The following is a 20,752-nucleotide window of genomic DNA, read 5'->3' as shown; positions in this document are numbered from 1 at the left end:
TGGGAACACCCTAAAAACGCTGCATTACAAGTTTTACAAATAGAGAAGACTGCCAAATTTTTTGAATAAGCCATATAAATTTCTTGCTGCATTATGAACATGTATTATTATTTAATCGCAATTCACTCCAGAATATTTCAAAACTAGATTAGGGTGACAAAAAAACAAGGGCTTACTGTACAAAGAAACAGTACAGTAAAAATAGCCATGATCAAAACAAAACAACTATGTATAAAACCTTTTATTTTATTCTATTAAGGTACAATTTGTTTCTGTCATCAGTCTGTGAATTTACCATACAGTTTAAAAATCTGTTAGAGAAAACATTTAAGATATACATCCAAGAATTATTTAAAATTTGTTCACATTACATTTTTGTTCCATTCTTTCATGGGATGTGAGTGTCACTGGCAAGGTGAGGATTTGTTATTCATCCCTAATTTCCCTTGAAAAGGTGGTGGTGAGCCACCTTCTTGAACCAGTACAATCCATCTGGCGGTGTAGGTGCATCCACAATGCTGTTAGGGAGCTGAATAAGAGTCTTATGTCACAAAATCCAACGAAAAAGCAACCAATTCAACTTGAACTGGAGGCAATACTGGTTAAGCAATCTTGGAAGGGCAAATTTCTGTGTAGCTGTATGTGAAAGAACTGTTTCAAGGTATCAACAGTATTAAAAATGATCAATTCTGAGACGTATCATGCAACACATTACTTCACACTATCTGTTTGGCATTGATTTATTCAGTAAAATAAACATTTCCAGGTGTACATATTTACATACAATAAGTCATAAAACTACATGTTTTCAACATCATTCAACCATCAACTGAATGAGCTTGGCTACCACATGGATATTGAGGCTGTTTCCTAGCAGACGGTAACTTTGTCTCAGTGAAATTTTCTCAGGAAAACCTGCAAAGACAATCAAAATATAGTTTAAACCATAAATAAACACAAGATATTGACTCTCAAAATAGCACTGGAAGCAGTTCAGAGAAAGTTCACTAAGCTGACTGAAACATATATGATTCTGAGGGGCTTTGACAGGGTAGATGCTGAGAGGGTATTATTTCCTCATGGGGGAATCTGAAATTAGGCAGCACAGTTTAAAAATAAGGGGTCTCCCTTAGAGATGAGGAGGAACTTCTTCTCTAAGGGTTGTTGGCCTTTGAAATTTTCTTCCACAGCAAGCAGGGAAGGCTGGGTCACTGAATATATTCAAGGTTGAGTGAGATGGGTTTTTTGATCTACAAGGGAGTCAAGGGTTATGGGGTGGCAGACAGGAAAGTGGAGTTAAGGTCACAATCAGATCAGCCATGATCTTATTGAATGGTGGAGCAGGCTTGATTGATCGAATAGCCTAATCCTGCACCTATTTCTTATGTTCTATTGTTATGAGGCAATACCATTAAATCTGATCATCAAGATCTCTTAGTATCAAAAACTTGAGATGTATGCAAAACAATAGGAATACTGATTTGAACTTTCCAAGACTCCACTGTAGGCACCTACACAGCACCCAACAACAAAAGCTTGAATATCCTCACATTACCCTGTAGGTATGTTACATCGTGTGGTAGTTCGTTGCAAGCAAGCATGTATAATTCCCCCATAAGAACACAAGAAATAGGAGCTGGAGTAGGCCAATTGGCTCTTTTAAGCCTGCTCCTCCATTCAACAAGAGCTAATCTACCTCAACTCCACCTTCCCACAGTATCCCCAAATCCCTTAATTCCCTTGGTGTCCAAAAATCTACTGACCTTTGTCTTGAATATACTCAACAGTATCTACAGCTCCCTGGGGTAGCAAAATTCCAAAGATTCACAACCTTTTGACTGAAGAAATTTCTCTTCTCAGTCCTAAATAGCCGACTCCTTTATTCTGAGACTTTGACCCCATGTTTTTGATTACCCAGATAGGGAAGCATTTTCTCAGCATCTACCCTGTCAAGCCCCTTAAGAAATTTAGATATTTTGATTAGGTTACCTTTCATTCTTCTAAACTCCAGGATATACTCAATCTCTCCTCATAGTACAATCCCTTCATCTCAGGAACCAGTCAAATGAATCTTCATCACACATCATCTAGGATTCCCCTTATCTATCTCACTGGTCACATTCACAAAATACTCTAACATGTCAGTTAAACACAATTTCCCTTTCATAAATCTGTCTTGACTCTGCATTATCGTATTTTGATTTTCTAAGTACTCTGTCACCGTGTCCTTAATAGTAGGTTCTAGGGTTCTGCTGCCTATTACTATTGTTAGGCTAACTGGCCTACATTTCCCAGTTTTCTCTTTCCTTCCTTTCTTAAATAGCAGGGAACTGTTCAAGAACCTCAGGAATTCTGGAAGATCAAAACAAATGCATCCACTATCTGCAGCTACCTCTTTTAAAGCCATAGGATTCAAATTGTCAGATTTAGGGAATTTTTATCACCTAGTCCTATTAATTTCTCCAGTACTACTTCTTTACTTGTATGATTTCTTCAAGTTTCTCGTTCTAGCTAGACCTTCGGTTCCCCATTAACTCAAGAATCATTTTTGCATCTTCTACTGTGAAGACAGACACAAAAAATGGGTGCAGCATCAGCGCTGACCAGAAGATCTGGGCCACTCTCTTTAACTCCTCTTGTTAGCCATGGTTTACATGTGGGGTTTTTGCTCCTTAAAGGAATGTATATTTGTTGCAAATTATGTGTTAATTCTTTAAATGTTAGTTGTTGCTTGCCCACTGTCATAACATTTAATGTAGTTTCCCAAACTACCCTAACCAACTTGCCCCTCGCACACACCATGTAGGTTGCTTTGTTTAAGATTTAAAATTCTAGTTGCAAACTAAACAAAGTCACTTTCAATCACAATATAAAAATCTACCACTCTTCCTACAGGCCCTTTTACTACAATTAATAATTAATTAACCCTTTCTATTTGCAAAATACTAGATCCAAAACAGCCTGTTCCCTAGTTGGTTCCTCAACATGCTGACCTTCGAAAACGATCTTGTGTTCATCCCACAGTATTATTGCAAATTTGGTTTGCCTAGTCTATATGAGGATTAACGTCCCCCAAGTTGACGTTATTACCCTTATTACAAGTGCCCCTAACTTCCTTTGGCTTTGATACTTTTCAAATATCCCCTGATATCATCTTAGTCAATGTCACTTTTGTTACTTTCATTGTTGCTTCTTGACCCACTCTGCTTTTTTTAAAAATCAAGAATACTGCTCTGCTTTAGAACCTTAACATTTCCCTTTCTAATTCTGAATTTACATTTTCCTGAACTCTCCCATCTCCCCACAACCTCACCCCCTCCCGCCGTCCCCCCCAACCTCCCAATGTTATTAGTTTAAAGCCTTGTCTACTGTCCTAATATTCAAGTCACCAGGACATTGGGTCCAGCCCATGGAGTCTCAGCGGAACAACGTCCTCTTTCTCCAGCACTGAAATCATTCTGTTGTTGTGAGGAGGCAAGTAGATACCTTTCCATAGAAAGGCTGAAGAAAGTCAAAACCTGAATTACTTTTGTGTGCTCTCCAGTAACTGACTCTGCCCCTGCCCAAGTACCCTCCAGGCTTCATAAAGTGTGAAATGCGCAAAGGCACATTAAAAAATAAAAATAAAGGTGAACGAGTTTCATTTTCACAAAACAACATTGTTTTGGAACACATCATTTTGCACGTACTAAATTCTGGAGGAAATCCATGAAGATTTGCTATTTCCCTAGGTGTGAAATACCGCAGTTTTAATTTTGACAGCTGGGTCAACTTTTCATCCTCTGACAATGCATCAAATGACTGGAACACCACGGAAAGCTATTAAAAATGAAATTAAAATAATTAAGTGAAAGGCAAGCAAGTTTCTTCAAATCAAGAATTGCTTAATAGACAATAAACCTGAAAGCAATCCATGAAAATTTTCAACAAACATTACTGAAGCATATTTTTACATTGAAGCACGAATTCAACAACCGGACGTTCGAATGGAGAGCTGCACTCGAAAGGGGTGTAGGTTAGAGACAAAGATAAACACTGTAACTGGATTTTTTGACTTGTGATACCTTCTAGTCTCTGGTATCAGATTGTGTACTGGTTCCAGTTCAAATGTAGACCAATTCGCCACTGCTCTTATCCTCAATGCATTGAAGTGCTAGAAAACTTTGGGTCAAAAGAAAACCCTTTGAACCACAATTACTGGTTTGCATATCTGAATATGGATGATGGTTGTCAGTGTTAAAAAAAAATTAGGCACTTGTCACAATATTTTTGAATTTTGTTTGAGATCCATGAAAAAGGTAGGTACAGGGTAGTAATAAGTGCCAAACACATCAGGTATGGTGACATTCTCGAACTTTTTCTGGATTAATTCATAATTACAACTTCAGTAGCGTCTACCTAATTACACTTAAAACAGACTCCTGACATATTAAAATCATTGTACGCACAAGTCAGTGTTGCTAAAGTACTGCACATTTCTGATATTTAATGCCTAATCTTTGGCCCTACATGCACCATAATACCTCTCAATCTGTGAATTTGCTCACTCTTATTCTAATTATTGATGCCCCATCCTGATTATGTGCTGTGGTATATCTCCCATCTTAACACCCTTAAGTCCAAAGGGTTCAGGCTAGTTGTATTGCGCACTATCAAAAACTCAATTCCTTTGGTGTCTGATAAGATTTTGTACCATCAATTTAAGCGTCTCAACGTTACATTGCATATGATCTAGCAAATCAATAAGAGGTTCCTTTTGTAATTTAAAACAGTCAATTACCAATACAACCTCCAAACGTTAACATACCTCCACATCTGATGCAGTTTTCAATACTGAACCCGTACCTTCAACATAATGGCCATACCTTTATTGGAAAACGGAACTAATTAATTGTCACAACAAAGAGTAAACTTCACAAAGTTAGCACTTGACTGTAAAAAAAAATTGTGCTAATTATGATAAAGCATAATCATATAGAAATATATTAAAAATCAGGGCAATTCCAAACTTCAAGCATTCAACCAACTTGATACTTTTAAGAATCACCTATTAAGTGTCACTCATCGTTCAGAACGGAGTAACCTGTAGTCAGTCACCATGACTATCCATTCCCCACCAGGATGGTCTGAGGACTCTCTGCTTCTTCCTTGAACAGAGGCCCGAACAATCCCCATTCTCCACCACAGGGCTGAACATTTTCTCTCACTGAATAATTTCTCCTTGAACTTGTTTCACTTCCTCCAAATAAAAGGTGTGGCTATGGGTACCCGCATGGACCCCAGTTATACCTGTCTCCTTATGGGATATGTGGAACATTCCTTGTTCCATTCTTACTCAGGCTCCCTCCTACAAATCTTTTCTCAGTACATTGATGCCACTTCATGCTCTCACCTGGACCTGGGAAAATTTATCAATTTGGCTTCCAATTTCCACCCCTCTATCACAGCCACATGTTCCATCTCCGACACTTCCCTTCCCTTCCTTGACCTCTCCTTCTCCATTTCTGGTGATAAGGTTTTCCACCAGGATTCATTACATGCCCACTGACTCCCACAGCTACTTTGACTACAGCTCCTCACACCCTGCTTCCTGTAAGGACTCGATCCCATTCTCTCAGTTCCTTCGCCTCTGTTACATCTTTTCTGATGATGCCACCTTCCACTCCTCCATCACCCCCTTCTCACGGTACCTTCCCATGCAATTGCAGAAGGTGCAACACTATAGGGAGGTAATGGCGCAGTGGTATTGTCGCTGGACTAGTAATCCGGAGACCCAGAGTAATGCTCTGGGGACCCAGGTTAGAATCCCGCCATGGCAGATGGTGTAATTTGAATTCAATAAAAATCTGGGATTAAAAGTTGAATGATGACCATGAAACCATTGTCGATTGTCGTAAGAACCCATCTGGTTCACTAATGTCCTTTAGGGAAGGAAATCTGCTGTCCTTATCTGGTCTGGCCTACTTGTGGCTCACAGCAATGTGGTTAACTCTTAAATGCCCTCTGAACAAGGGCAATTAGGGTTGGGCAATAAATGCTGGTTTAGCCAGTGATGCCCAGATTCCATGATCGAATAAAAAAAGGAGTAGGTTAGAAGCTTGGAATTCTACAGTGGGTGGGGTAACTCAGCTCTTGATTTCTTAAAGCATGTCCACCAGCTACAAGGCAAAAATCAGGAGTGTGACGGAACACACTCTAATTGCCGGGAGGGTTGCAGCTGCACCAGGATTTAAGTCCTTACCTGGTCTGGCTTACATCTGACCCACAGCAATGTGGTTGACTCTTAAATGCCCTCTGAAACGGCCTAGCAAACCACTCAGTTGTAACAAAGTGCTTCAAAATCAAAAGAAAGGAATGAAACTGGACGGACCACCCGGCATCAACCTAGGCACCGGAAATGACAACGGCTATCTCAGCCCTGTCGGCCCTGCAAAGTCCTCCTTACTAACATCTGGGGTCTAGTGCCAAAATTGGGAGAGCTGTCACACAGACTAGTCAAGCAACAACCCAGGGAAGTCCTCAACATCGACTCCGGACCTCATGAAGTCTCATGGCATCAGGTGAAACATGGGCAAGGAAATCTGCTGATTACCCCACGTACCGCACCCCCCTCCCTCAGCTGATGAATCAGTGCCCCTCCACGTTGAACACCACTTGGAGGAAGCACTGAGGGTGATAATGGCACAGAACGTACTCTGGGTGGGGGACTTCAATGTCCATCACCAAGAGTGGCTCGGTAGCACCACGACTGACCGAGCTGGCCGAGTCCTAAATGACGCAGCTGCTAGGCTGGGTCTGCGGCAGGTGGTGAAGGAACCAACAAGAGGGAAAAACATACTTGACCTCATCCTCACCAACCTGCCTGCCACAGGTGCATCTGTCCATGACAGCATCAACAGAAGTAATCACCACACAGTCACTGTGGAGACGAATTCCTACCTTCACATTGAGGATACCTTCCACTGTGTTATGTGGCATTACCACCGTGCTAAATGGGATAGATTTCAAATAGATCTAGCAACTCAAGGCTGGGCATCCATGAGGCACTGTTGGCCATCAGCAGCATCAACTCGTTCATAACCTGTAACTTTCATGGCCCGGCATATCCCCCACTCTGCCCTTACCATCAAGCCAGGGGATCAACTCTGGTTCAATGAAGAGTACAGGAGGGCATGCCAGGAGCAGCACCAGTACACCTTAAAATTAGGTGTCAACCTGGTGAAGCTATAACACAGGACTACTTGGTGCCAAACAGCATAAACAGCAAATGATAGACAGAGCTAAACAATCCAACAACCAACAGATCAGATCTAAACTCTGCAGCCCTGTCACACCCAGTCGTGAATGGTAGTGAACAATTAAACAACTTACTGGAGAAGGAGGCGCCACAAATATCCCCATCCTCAATGATGGAGGTGTCCAGCACATCAGTGCAAAAGATAATGCTGAAGCATTTGCGACAATATTCAGCCAGAAATGCTGGCCTCCTTGGGAGATCCCCGCATCATAGAAGCCAGTTCAATTTACTCTACATGATATCAAGAAACGGCTGAAGGCACTGGATACTGCAAAGGCTCTGGGCCCTGACAATATTCCGGCAATAGTACTGAAGACTTGTGCTCCATAGCTTGCCACGCCCCTAGCCAAGCTTTTCCAGTACAGCTGCAACACGGGCATCCACCCGGCTAAGTGGAAAATTGCCCAGGGATGTCCTGTACACAAAAAGCAGGACAATCCAATCAGGCCAATTACCGCTCCATCAGTCTACTATCCATCATCAGTAAAGTAATGGAAGGGGTCATCAACAGTGCTATCAAGTGGCACTTGCTTAGCAATAACCTGCTCACTGACACCCAGTTTGGGTTCCGCCAGGGCCACTCAGTTCCTGACCTCAATACAGGCTTGGGTCAAACATGGACAAAAGAGCTGAACTCACGAGGTGAGGTGAGAGTGACAGCCCTTGACATTAAGACCACATTTGACAGAGAGTGGCATCAAGGAGCCCCAGCAAAACTGGAGTTAATGGGAATCAGAGGGAAAAATCTCCACTGGTTGGAGTCATACTTAGCACAAAAGAAGACAGTTGTGGTTGTTAGAGGTCAGTCATCTTAGCTCCAGGACATCACCGCAGGAGTTCCTCAGGGTAGTGTCCTCTGCCCAACCATCCTTAGCTCCTTCATCAATGACCTGCCTTCCATCATAAGGTCATAAGTGGGGATGTTCGCTGATGATTGCACCATGTTCAGCACAATTCATGAATCCTCAGATACTGAAGCAGTCCATGGCCAAATGCAGCAAGGTCTGGACAATATTTAGGCTTGGGCTGACAAGTGGCAAGACACATTCAAGTCACACAAGTGCCAGAAAATGACCATCTCCAACAAGAGAGAATCTAACCATCGCCCCTTGATGTTCAATGGCATTACCATCACTGAATCCCCCATCATCAACATCCTGGGGGTTACCATTGCCCAGAAACTGAACTGGACTAGCCATATAAATACTCATGCTACAAGAGCAGGTCAGAGGTTAGTAATCATGTGATGTGTAACCTGCTTCCTGACTCCCCAAAGCCTGTCCACCATCCAGAAGGCACAAGTCAGGAGTGTGATGAAACACTCCCCACTTGCATGGATGAGTGCAGCTCCCACAACACTCAAGAAGCTTGACATTGTCCAGGACAATGCAGCCTGCTTGATTGGCACCATATCCATAAACATTCACTCCCTCCACCACCGATGCACAATAGCAGCAGTATGTATCATTTACAAGATGCACTACAGGAGTTCACCAAGGCTCCTTTGACGGCATCTTCCAAACCCATGACCACTGCCATCAAGAAGGACAAGGGCAGCAGACAGATGGGAACACCACCATCTAGAAATTCCCCTCCAAGTCACTCACCGCCCTGACTTGGAAATATATGCTGTTCCTTCATTGTCGCTGGGTCAAAATCCTGGAACTCGCTTCCTAACAGCACTGTGGGTGTACCTACACCACAACGACTGCAGCAGTTCATGAAGGCAGCTCACCACCATCTTCTCAAGGGCAACTAGGGATGAGTAATATATGCTGGCCCAGCTAGCGAAGCCCCATCCCATGAATGAATAAAAGAACCTATTCCTTTACTCCCTCCGTCCTCACCGTCCAACAGCCCAAACACTCCTTTCAGGTGAAGCAGCACTTCACTTGCACCTCCATCCATTTGGTCTACTGCATTCGGTTCTCCCAATGCAGTCTCCTCTACATTGGGGAGACCAAATGCAGACTGGGTGACTGCTTTGTGGAACACCTTCGGCCTGTCTGCAAGCATGACCCAGAACTTCCTGTCACTTCCATTTCAAAGCATCATCCGGTTCTCATACCCACATTTCCATCCTTGGCCTACTGCAATATTCCAGGGAACTCCAACGCAAAGTGGAGTAACAGCACCTCATCTTCTAATTAGGCACTTCAGAGCCTTGCAGACTTAACAACATTGAGTTCAACAACTTCAGATCATGAACTCTCTCCTCTATCTTCACCCCATTTTTATCCATTTTTAAAACATTTTTTTTATTTACTCATTTTCATTTTTCTTCATTTTTTTAAAAAAATTCACCCTTTTTATTCCTTTTTTAATCCTTTTTCCTCAACTACCACCCCCTCTCCCCACCAAAAAGGCCATCTGTCATTTGCTCTATGTTGTTCTTTCACAGAGTGCTGACCCTTACTCTGCTATTAACACATTCTATTTTCTTACCTTTATGCCACTATCAGCACCTTCTTTAGTCTTCAGCACTACTATTAGCTCTCCATTTGTCTTGTATCCATGATAACTTTGTCAATCTTTCCCACCTATCACTGACCTTCTATCCTGCTTTACCTGCTCCACCCCCCTTAAGCAATATAAATTCCATTACATTCCTACTTCAGCTCTTAAAAAGAGTCATACAGACTCAAAACGTTAACTCTGTTTCTTTCTCCACAGATGTTGTCTACTGATTTTTTCCAGCTAGTTCCTGAATATCACTGGGGCATTAGAAAATCAGCACTGTAAAATTAATATCTCTGCATGGATAATTGCTGATATTTATTTTACAGAATGCTCAGATAAAAGGAATGATCTGGCCACTGTCCCATCTTCACCCTCCATTAACCTGGACTCATCTAAGTCCCAATCACTCATCATTGGCTCCTGGTCCAGCAATGTGTTGGATTTTAAATTCTCATCCTTATATTCAAATCTCTCCATGACCCTGTCCTACTCTATCTCTGTAATCACTTCCAACTCTAAAAACCCTCCGTGAACACTATTACTCCAATTTTGGCTTCTTGTGCACCTCCACAAAAAAAAAATAGCTGGGCAAATTCCCAAAAGCCGTAAAAGGATGGTTCAGTAACTGGCAGAAGGCCCTTCAGGGCTAAAGCACCAGAGAACATTCTAAAGTTGGTGAAAAATCAAGTAAAGATTTTCATTCAGAGAAATCTAATTTTATGTCTTTGCTGGGTTAGAGTCAACTAATTATAAAACTCTAAATTAGCTAATTCGCTGAAAAAAACTCTGGTCATGTATGAAGGCAATGTTTTTGGAGTTAGCAGGAATGAAATACTCCCTTTCTATTTCTTTTTCCTCTCTTAAAAGATGGGCATCTCGACAATAAATGGTGCACATCAAGAGCATCATGGACAAATTTAAAGATGATAAAATCTAGGGAAAGAATAATAACCACTTTCTGAATTGTTTGAACATACTGGGATCAAGGTCACGACTAGGCATCAGCTGATTACAGAAATGTAGGTTGAATTTAGCAGATGGAGAGAATACTTCCTTGGAGCCTTTATGAAAACAATTTGGTTTCAGGGTATAATTACAGTGTGGCAAATTGGAAAGACATTTTCCATTACAAAAATGGACATAGAAATAAGCACAGATTGATAAATATTAAAATAAGAGCTGAACTATGTCTGTTGGACCAATCCAATTATATCCTGTTCTCTAACCATACTTCATCTAAAGATTATACATGATCCTTGACTTCTTGGGCAGGATTTTACGTTCCTCAGGCAGGCATCCCAAAGTCATCTTGCATTCTCACGATTTTTCGGTCAACGGGCGTGAGCGAGAGTCAGCAGCGCACCCACCAACAATTAACAGGTCTATTAAGGCCCTTAAGCAATTCATTAATTTGTATTTTTCACTGCCCATCCAACCTTACGGTTGGCGGGCAGGCAGACAGGCCAGGCGGCCTTTGCATTTTTTACGAAACCTCATCCATGAGCGTGATGAGATTTCCAACGGTGAGTAAAAAACACAAAAAAAAATTTCCATTTCATTTTAAACATGTCCCTATTCATGTGACTGAATCATGTTTATATAATTTATTAAATATTTATTTACCTTTGTCCAAATCTTCAGCTTCCTCAAGCAGCTCTGTGTCCTCAGGGAGCTGTCAGTGTGCACTCCCCTGCGCATGCGTAGGCTTCCACGTCGCCCTCCTCCCACCCCCCACCCCAGCAGCATTGAGCTTCTCAAGCCATTCAGAGCAATATCATCCCAACAAGTTTATATAACATTGCCATGCCTATGGGAAACTAGTTGAAGTTTGCATGAATCATATAACAAGGTTGAATGAAGTTAACATTTTGACCTGCAATATGTTAAAAAAAAACATTTGGCCCAAGAATTTAAGCTATAGTAAAATGATCTGCATGGGTTTAAATCATATCAGAGCAATGGGGGAGATATCATTCAAAGACGTTCACTCTAAAAAGACTACTATACTATCTCAGTTTCTTGATTGAATGGAAGTGGCCTACCCTTTAGTGAAACACACCGATCTCCTACAAGTTCGCCCAACTATGTCTAGTATCAAAGCATAACGCAGTAAGAGCTTTGGGGGTATGAAGTATGGGCTCGGATCCTGCAATCCCTCTTCCAAAAAGTCCTGGATCATCTGGATCGACAAGTTATTGTTCTGGATCTGCTTCTGTTTCTGGTGTTCTGGAGTCTCTAATTTGTAAAGGAGATTCACATTTGCTTGGCTTTTGCCATTCTCAGCACAATATTCAGAGCTAATCTGTTCCTTTTTGTTGCCTTCAGTGGATAATATCTGGTTAAGTCTAGAACCATCTGTTGATTTCAAATCTGTATCGTCATGGTCTGGGAAATGTTTTAGTATCTGAAATTATAGATAAACATGTTAGTAGAGCCATAACAGTTAATATTGCAAAACTACTTGCAACAGAAAATATAAAAAGAGTTACCTCTCTTTTAAAAAATGCTAAACATTATTGAATGATTCAAAATCATATGATGGTAAAAATGACTCATCAAGAAAAAGGCTTAGAATGGAATAAGTATATGGTTGAGGTCTTTTTCTTCAATTCATACTTTTAGTATGCCTCAACAAATTATTTAAAAGAAGTTCAACTTCTGCAAATAAATAAGATTTAAATCATGTACATTAGCTTGTACCACTGCTTTCAGAAATTATGCTTGTTCATGTGATCTTTCCCAATCTACTATGTACTACAGTTACTTCCAGGCAGCATTTTTGGTACTTTGCCCAGTTATTAACAATGCCATCATTGCATTGAGATATCAACATTATAGTAACCGAAAACATCTACAAATTACACTAAGTCAAAATGAATTCAGGGAAGCTTTGCATATGCAGTTCATCCAACAAATAAGCAGACCATCACATTTATACTAGATGATCAAATATTCTTCATGTTTGGCTGTTGCATAGGATTAGGGTGCACAAAAGCACCATTGAAATTGGTAATGCCATTAAACTACACTCAAGTTTCGAAGAATTCCTATTCCCGATAGAATAATCAAACTCCCAACAAATGGCAGTGATGCTCCGTCAATTAAATTATTCAAAATGATAGATAAATACCTGCTTGGAGATTATGTAGATAGTTTACAGCACAGAAGGGTGTATTAAAATAAATCGCATCATATAATTGCTACCTCTTCAATAAAATGACTGGAAACTAATATTCTGGAATAGAGTGCAGTGGCATAATTGTACTGTCACTGGACTAGCTTTCCAGAGACCCAGCATTAAGCTCTAGGAACCTGGGTTCAAATCCCACCACAGCAGATGGTGAAACTTGAATTCAATAAAAATCTGGAATTAAAAGTCTAATGACGACCATGAAATCATTGCTGGTTGTTGTAAAAACCCATCAGGTTCAAAGGAAGGAAATCTGCCGTCCTTACCTGGTCTGGCCTACATGTGACTCCAGACGTGGAGCAATGTGGTTGACTCTTAAAAATGCCCTCTGAATGAGGGCAATTAGGGATGGGCAATAAATGCTGACCTAGCTAGCGATGCTCACATCCCTTGAATGAATAATAAAAAAAGAATAATTTGGGGATGGGATAAACTTGATGTCCTTTAACATACGGTCATGATATAACCAAATTAAAACCTACCTGATGATATATTTGAAAGCAGAAAGTATCAGGTTGGAGTTTCGCAAGGAGAAAATATCGCAGCCTTGAGTTTGGTATGCCTAACTAATATACAAATATTTGTTAGCATCATCAAAATTCAAAAGAAAGGAGGAATCAAGTACATTATGATTAAAAAAAAAACAAATGTTAAGAAATATACACTGATGGCTTGCATATTAGCAGTGGGTAACTAGCAACTAGGGAATATCTTTGAACAGAGTCTATCAGTTATTAACAATGCCATAAAAATTTTAAAAACTTTCAAATCATCTTGATAGCATTGAATACATTAAAATGAGTCATATTCATATTTTGCCCTCCTTCTCTATCTGTAATTTTTCCTATCCTCCACTGAAACAAAGATTCATTTTTGGCTATGATTCCCCAAGGATTTTGGTAATCCTTTGGTACCTTATCCAAAAGGCTATTCTTCCCATTGTTACAGACAGGAGGAGGTCAGTTCAACCAGCATAATTTTCCTCTTACCACCTGTCCCTCAACACAAGGTGTCTTGGATTAGTTTGTTTTTCAAGAATAAGCAGTGGCACATTTTTCCAACCCCTCGGTTTTTGTGTGATCCAATTTTACTAATAATCCTACAGCAAACTCCAGTTAGGATTAACTCAGCAGGTTAGTTCATTATACACTTTCAAAAGGAGCATTCTCAATTTCCCACTTCGCACTTACACAATCAAGGGAGGGCTAGAAGAAAGGCGGTGTATAATATACAGAAAAAACTCAATATTGGTTCACATGAGTTCCAGAGTCCCAAAATCACTGTCCAATCAGGAATTCTTTCACTTGGGCGTTTCAAATTTGGCTAGTGATCGCTTTTCAGGTGGTATTGATGTCGCAAGGCGAAGTAGGCATACAAAGATTGCGTCAGTTCTGTAGGCAATGATACAAAATCTTCCAGTAGAGTCAGGATAGACGGGCCGGTGGTCCAAACTGGACATAGCTTGCTCTTGTGTGGCCTGCCAGTTGGATGTTAAACAGCAGGCTAGCTGCACAGCTCAGAAAGATAATATTAAACTGCTCAAAAGACTGGAGTCTTGGGTCATGTGACCTTCCTTCTCCACAGTGACTTCAATAAAGGCTGTTTATCCAGCACCTGGAATTTGGCTTTGTTTTCAGGACCTATAATGTCTCAGTCATTATGGGTTGAAAGATGGTGCCATTCATGTTGAGGGTCGAGTGCCTGGGAAGCCATTGTCTCAACAGACCCACGGAATCCGCTAGCAAGGTTGGCTTATCAAATGCAAATGGCATTCCTGTAGCTCCTTTTGAAATGGTCTGTACTGTCCCAGGTGGTATGTTAGAAGCTCCCTTGGCATAATGAGGTGTGACATTCTCAAAACTGAGAAGAGAATTCTTTTGTTTAGGAGACCACTAGGGATAATTTCCAGACATAGGGTCAACCATCTTAATTGTCTTTGTTCAGCGGAAAAGTCCAGTTAAAAATTAGGAAACAGTAATAAGGATAAAGTTTATATGAATTGGGTTTTCTGTCGGAGGAACCCAATGCCATGTTAGTCACAACAGTAAATGTTAGCAGATTTTTTGGTTGAGAACAAAACCTGTTTTCACCAGCACTTCCCATCACAGAGAACTGGATAGCAATCAGAGGCAGGGTTTTTCCTCACCATAACCTAGGTATAATATTTATAAATTATTTCACAGGATGTGGTCTTCGCTGGCTGGGCCAGCATTTATTGCCCATCCCTAGGTGCCCTTGAGAAGGTGGTGGTGAGCTGCTGATTGTAGCACATCTACTGTCACCTTGTCTGATATCAGCTAACTCACTCCCAAATGGGGCTCAGATTTGGGGCGTTCTTGCTCTGTAAGGCACAGTATCACAGTGGGTAGAAGATTTACCAAATAAGACACATGAGAGCACTATTCATTGTTAAACAACAACAAATTTGTGGTTATATCATTTGTTGTGCAATTTAAAGAGTCTCATTGGTCCTTTTTCTTTGCCCAAAGGAGGTCACTTAATTTCATTTAGATGGATAGAAAGACAGGCTCCAGTTCATCAGGAGGCACGGTCACATGCTAATTCTGCTGCAGATTAATCAGATGTTGTCCTGCTTACTAGAGATCCCTGATTGACATACACCAAAATCCTAGGTATACTAGCCAACCTACCAATGAACTAGTGTACAATGGCTCAGAGCAAGGAGGGGTCCAGCTTCTACTAGTATCGAACCTTTGTGTAGAGCATGGAAACTATTCTATCACATAATACAAATAGCCCCAAGTGCAACAGTGGCACCCAACATTGCCATGGAATCTCAGATGGCTGCCATCTGGTTAAGGTGTCAGCATTGACAGAGGATTCCACGTCATTTCAAGGTGAAAATCTGCTTGGTTGGGCTCCACAATCTTCTGAAATGTCCAAAGTGGAAGCTCAGTGCCTTTTACCTCCCAAGGTGTAGCCCAGGTGGTGGTAAAGGCTGATCCCTTAATATTGTGAAGTTGCACAGTGTCGCCAGCAGAGGTTGTCCCTTGATTCGTGGATAATGTCAACTCAGGGTCAAGAGTTTCTTTCATGGGTCTTCATGTGACTGAACAGGCCCAATCCTCAACCCACAGATCTTTAGGCTGTTGCGGACTGTGATGGAAGGAGTGTGCAGTTAGTTCTAGCCCCACTTCTCCACAGGTCAGAACAATAGCTTAAATATTTAATTCACCCACAAAACTGGCCTATTGTTACCTTTTGATACGGTTATTCCTAGCATAAAAAGACCCTAACCAGGCTTCTTTCAGTAAACACAAAAAATATTAATGTATTATAAAACAAACAACTTTTTAAAACAAGTTAATAAACAGGTTAACATAAAAATTGTCGCTTAGAAGTGTAACAATTTTCCCTTTTCAAAAAAAAAGATACTTGAACCCCCATACACACACATAAACACAAGACAGGACAAAATAAACACAGTCCCTTGCAAAGGCTGGAGTATGGGAACATTTCTTTTAAAAGGATAAAATTCGAAGAGATGTTAATCTAACAGAATTCTGGTCACAATAGGTCTGGAAGTTCCTACAGGTGGATTTTTTGGTAAAACTGTCCTTGATGACTCTTACTTATCACAACTTTGCAGCCATTCAAAAAAACATATGAGTTATCCTGATGAGACGTTTCTGAGGAAAATTTAACACAAAGGTGAGGCAGAGAGAGAATGAGTGTGTCTTTTTCTTGCAGCTCGCTTCTCAGGCACTCCCACATTCACTCACTCTCTGACTGAGAGTCTTAAAGACTAAGGTGTTCACAGGATACTTCTCTTGAGCCAGGTTTTTTTAACCAATCAGCAAGAGTCTTTAGCCTGGCAACAGCAGTTCTTTGTTAACTTAGATTTACAAAGTATCTCCTCCCTCTTCAGATGTTCCCTGCCAGACATCCATCTTGACCCATGGTTTCTTAAGGAATGGCATTGTCACAGCCCCAAATTAATACTACAAACTTTTAAAAATAACTCAGGAGGAGGAATGTCCACAATTCAACATCCTTCAAATTTCCAAAAATGGGTTCCTCATAGGACACATGAAGCAGGATATCCTATGAGGTAGTGCAGGATTTGCTCCTTTATTTCCTTTCCTGCCACAGCTCTGCCTTATCATTAAGGCATTCTGACTCAAAGCATGATGCAGCTTGATGGACAAGTTGTTGCCATTTTGAAAGATTGGTAGCAAGCTCCTCCCAGTCATTAATGTCAATGAAGCTGCGCTTCAGGAAGAGCTTCGGAGTTTTTTTGCAAGTGTTTTCTTTGTCCTTCCCTGGGAAGTTGTCTATCTGAGAGCTGAGAAAACAGCATTCAGCAGAGGTAATGCTTTTGTGTCAACCGGGCATAATGTTCAGTCCATAAAAGCTGATTTTTCAGGAGTTTTGCCTGAATGCTCATGGAGCTGGCTTCAAAAAAGACGACAGCATTTGGTCAATAGTCCACCCATTGAATCTGGAAAATCTGGTGGAGCCTTGCTGATGTAATTTCTCCAGTGCTCTTATATATCACCAATACACAGTCCATGACTCACTGCAGTACAGGAGTGTGTGAACGACAACTGCTCTTTAGACTGGGATTTTTGTTGACTTGCAGCGGTCTTTGTTGTCAAACACTCCCAGCCATATTTTGAAGAAGGCTGAGCTGGTGCAGCTGATCCAGTGTTGGATCTCCATGTCAATAGTGGCTTTTTGAGGAGGTGGTTACCCAAGTGTGGGAAGTACTCAGCAAATTACAGAATCTCTCCTTCAACATATATGGAAGGCTGAGTATTTGGCTGACCAGGTGTGGGCTGATGTGAGATTTTGTTCTGGCCACATTCAAGAACAGCCAAATTTCTTGCATGCAGAATCGAAGAGATCAAGAGTGGTTTGCAAATCTGGTGCAGAGTAGGCAACAACACTGCAGTCGTCAGCAACCTGTTGATCATGCCTGTCTATGGTGGTCAGTTTAGTTTTGGCATGGAAGCAACTGAGATTAAAGAATTTTCCATCTAAGTAGTAGTTAATACTAACTCAAGGCGGCAGTTGATATTTGAAGAGGTGAATAGCCACTGTCAGGTAGCTTGTAAACAGCATGGGGCTATCTCACAGCCTTGCTTGACTCTAGTCCAGATTTGAAGGCATCTATTTCAGATCTCCCACTGAAGACAGTTGTAGCCATATCATCATGAAGCAATTGCAAGATTATGATGAACTTTCTTGGACATCCAAATCTTTGGAGCTCAATCCACACAGCCTCATGAATGACTGAATCAAATGCTTTGGCCAAGTTGATGAGTACAATGGAGGGTTCCAGGCGTTGTTCTCGACATTGTTCTTAGATTTGTCTGGCAACAAACACCATTTCAGAGACTCCTCTGGAAGGTCTAAAGCCACACAGAGTCTTTGTGAGGATTTTGCCTCAGCCACAGGAAGTAAGTGATTCAGGGGAATGTGTGTCCCTGCTATGGACAAGAGGGAAATACTTTGATAATCTCCATAGCATGATTCATCTCTGTTCTCGAAGATGGTTACAACTGTCACATTCCTGAAGTCGGTGGAGGGGCAGGGGGGAGTTCTTATTCCTCCCAAATCCGTAGCATAAGTGCATGCAGCCTTGATGTCAGCAAAAACCCACCAGCTTTGTAGACCTCATCTGGAATACCATTAAGGCTGTAGGCTTTGTTGTTTTTCATTCGTTTGTAGCTCTCTCATCGATGATGGCTCACCCATGGATTCTACTACAGGGTAGCAGCTGCCACTTTAAACTCACAGTTGAGCAGTTGCTGAAAATGTTCTTTCCAGTGGTCAGAGATGACATTGTCATCCTTAAGAAGCACCATCCTTTGAGCAAAAGGAATTTTGTCCATTTGACCTTGGTCAATAGATGACTATAGGTGGCTTCAAAGAAATTTCGCATATCATGACTGTCAGCATATTTTTGGGGGTTACCTTCTGATATTTCTTTAGGCTGTTGGAATGCTGCCTTCTTGAATTTCAACCTTGGGTTGTCCTACCAGACAATGAAGGTTGCTCATTTGTTCCACGTCACAAAATTCTGCATTGTTTTCATCAAACCAGTCCTGGTGACAACGATGCTCATACCTAATGGTCTGGGCACAGGAGTCGATACAGCAGCTAACTTTATTTGATCCCATTGTTCTGGAATTGAGTTGGATATATTGGGATGTTCCAAGTTGGTCATGAGCTTTACCTGGAATTCCTGTCCAGGTTCTGGCTTTTGAGCTGAGACATTGATCTTCTTCCTCTTGAACTTTTGGGCCTTGCAGTGTCTTGGTGCTGGGTGGGTGTTCGTCACCAATTGAACAAGTTGATAATCTGTCTAGCAAGCATCAATCGCCTGCGTGGATCAAGTGATACAGGCAGCACTTAGATCTTTGACCTAAACAATGACATAATCCAGAAGATGCCAATTCTTTGAAGATGCCTTCATGTGGTTTTGTATTGTCCGCCTGGCAGAAGAGCATGTTTGGTATAATGAGGCCATGCTGAGCACACTCTGTCAGCAGGAGAATGCCATTTGCATTGGCTTGTCCCACTTTGCTTTTCCCAATGGTTCCACCCAGACATAGCCAACCCTGGCATTAAAGTCCCTCAGAAGGATGATCTTTTCTTCCTTTGGGATGCCAGTGAGGACTTATTCAAGGTCAGAATAGAACTTTTCCTTAATACCTTCATTAGAGTCAAGAGTTGGGGCATAAGTGCTGATGACGGTGGCATATTAGTTTCGACTGAGTTGTAGGTGAAGTGTCATGAGTCATTCAGCTATACAATTGAGAATTCTGACAGTGCACCCAAGATCCTATTCTGGTTGTTAAAGCCATCTTCGCAGACACAAGGGCTGCTGTCAGTCTTTCCTTTTCAGTAGAAGGTGTATCCCCCTGCTTGTTCCTTCAGTTGCTTTTCCCAAGGAAGGCTGGTCTCACTGAAGGTGGCAATGTCAATTTGGAGTCTTGATAGCTGATGTGATATGATCGCAGTTCTTCTTGCGGGCACTCTAAAGGTTTTCCAAGAGTGTCCTAACATTCCAAGTTGCAAAATTTAAAGTTTTCTTTCTTTGACCAAAAAGACGTTGATCCTGCAGGATGTGGCTCCCCAGCCAGGAGAAAATAGGGCAGCTTATTTTAGGGCACCTTTTCCAGCCCCCTTCGCATTTGGGGTGAGCAGAGGGTATCCTGAAGAGGACAGTTCAGACACAGGTACTGCTGTCCAAAGATACCTCTGTCACTATACAGGTGTCCAACAACTATTATGCATCTGTTGCCTGTGTACAGAGTCTTGACTAGGGACTGCCAGGTTCACAGCGCTGTCCCGATCATCAATTATTTACCAGCACAGGATTTAGCAATGGACTCTGGTAGAAGCCTGAATGTGACTTTGTTTAACGTGGAGACCTTGGGGCTCTGTCATTGTCCACATGATCGTGACAGGTTGGTGGTCAGATTTCAGTGGTGTATCAAGCTACGCTGACCAGGACCACCTTGCCGCTGCAGTCTTCTCCCACCTTTGCAGCCGGTGTGACACAATCTTCCTTCACCTGTTGTACCCTGAAGGGCTTTTTGGACTGCCACCACCACCCACCCTCCCAGCCACCTTGGGTGGCCCTACCAGGAGTGAGAAGCTCCAGATGGCATCACTCAAGGGATCGCCAGAGCACACAAGCCTCTCCACCACATCAAGGTGGTGATCCATGGGCAGAGTTACATGCAGGCTTTTACCACAGTCCAATTGCGAAGTCCTGTAGTGTTGGAGAAAAGCTCCCACAAGTTGTGCAGCATTCAGCACACAACAACAAA

The 20,752-nt window shown here is 41.7% G+C and overlaps 1 protein-coding gene across 3 annotated transcripts in view; it reads right to left on the bottom strand.

Annotated features, from left to right (window-relative positions):
* Positions 1-226: 226 nt before the first annotated feature.
* Positions 227-20,752, bottom strand: part of trdmt1 (tRNA aspartic acid methyltransferase 1) — a 100,902-nt gene continuing 80,376 nt past the window's right edge. For 2 of the 3 annotated variants that reach the window (XM_041183825.1, XM_041183826.1), the window contains exons 7-11: positions 13,430-13,513; positions 11,800-12,161; positions 4,808-4,865; positions 3,690-3,819; positions 227-915 (exon numbers count right to left, since the gene is read on the bottom strand). In XM_041183825.1, coding sequence (XP_041039759.1) covers positions 815-915; positions 3,690-3,819; positions 4,808-4,865; positions 11,800-12,161; positions 13,430-13,513 — 735 coding nt within the window. In that variant the 3' untranslated portion in view covers positions 227-814. The remainder of the gene's footprint in view (positions 916-3,689; positions 3,820-4,807; positions 4,866-11,799; positions 12,162-13,429; positions 13,514-20,752) is intronic. The other variant, XR_005942602.1, reaches the window with a different exon arrangement.

This window comes from Carcharodon carcharias, chromosome 3, assembly GCF_017639515.1.
Source record: "Carcharodon carcharias isolate sCarCar2 chromosome 3, sCarCar2.pri, whole genome shotgun sequence".
Taxonomy (NCBI): domain Eukaryota; kingdom Metazoa; phylum Chordata; class Chondrichthyes; order Lamniformes; family Lamnidae; genus Carcharodon; species Carcharodon carcharias.
This window is presented reverse-complemented; position numbering and strand designations above follow the sequence as displayed.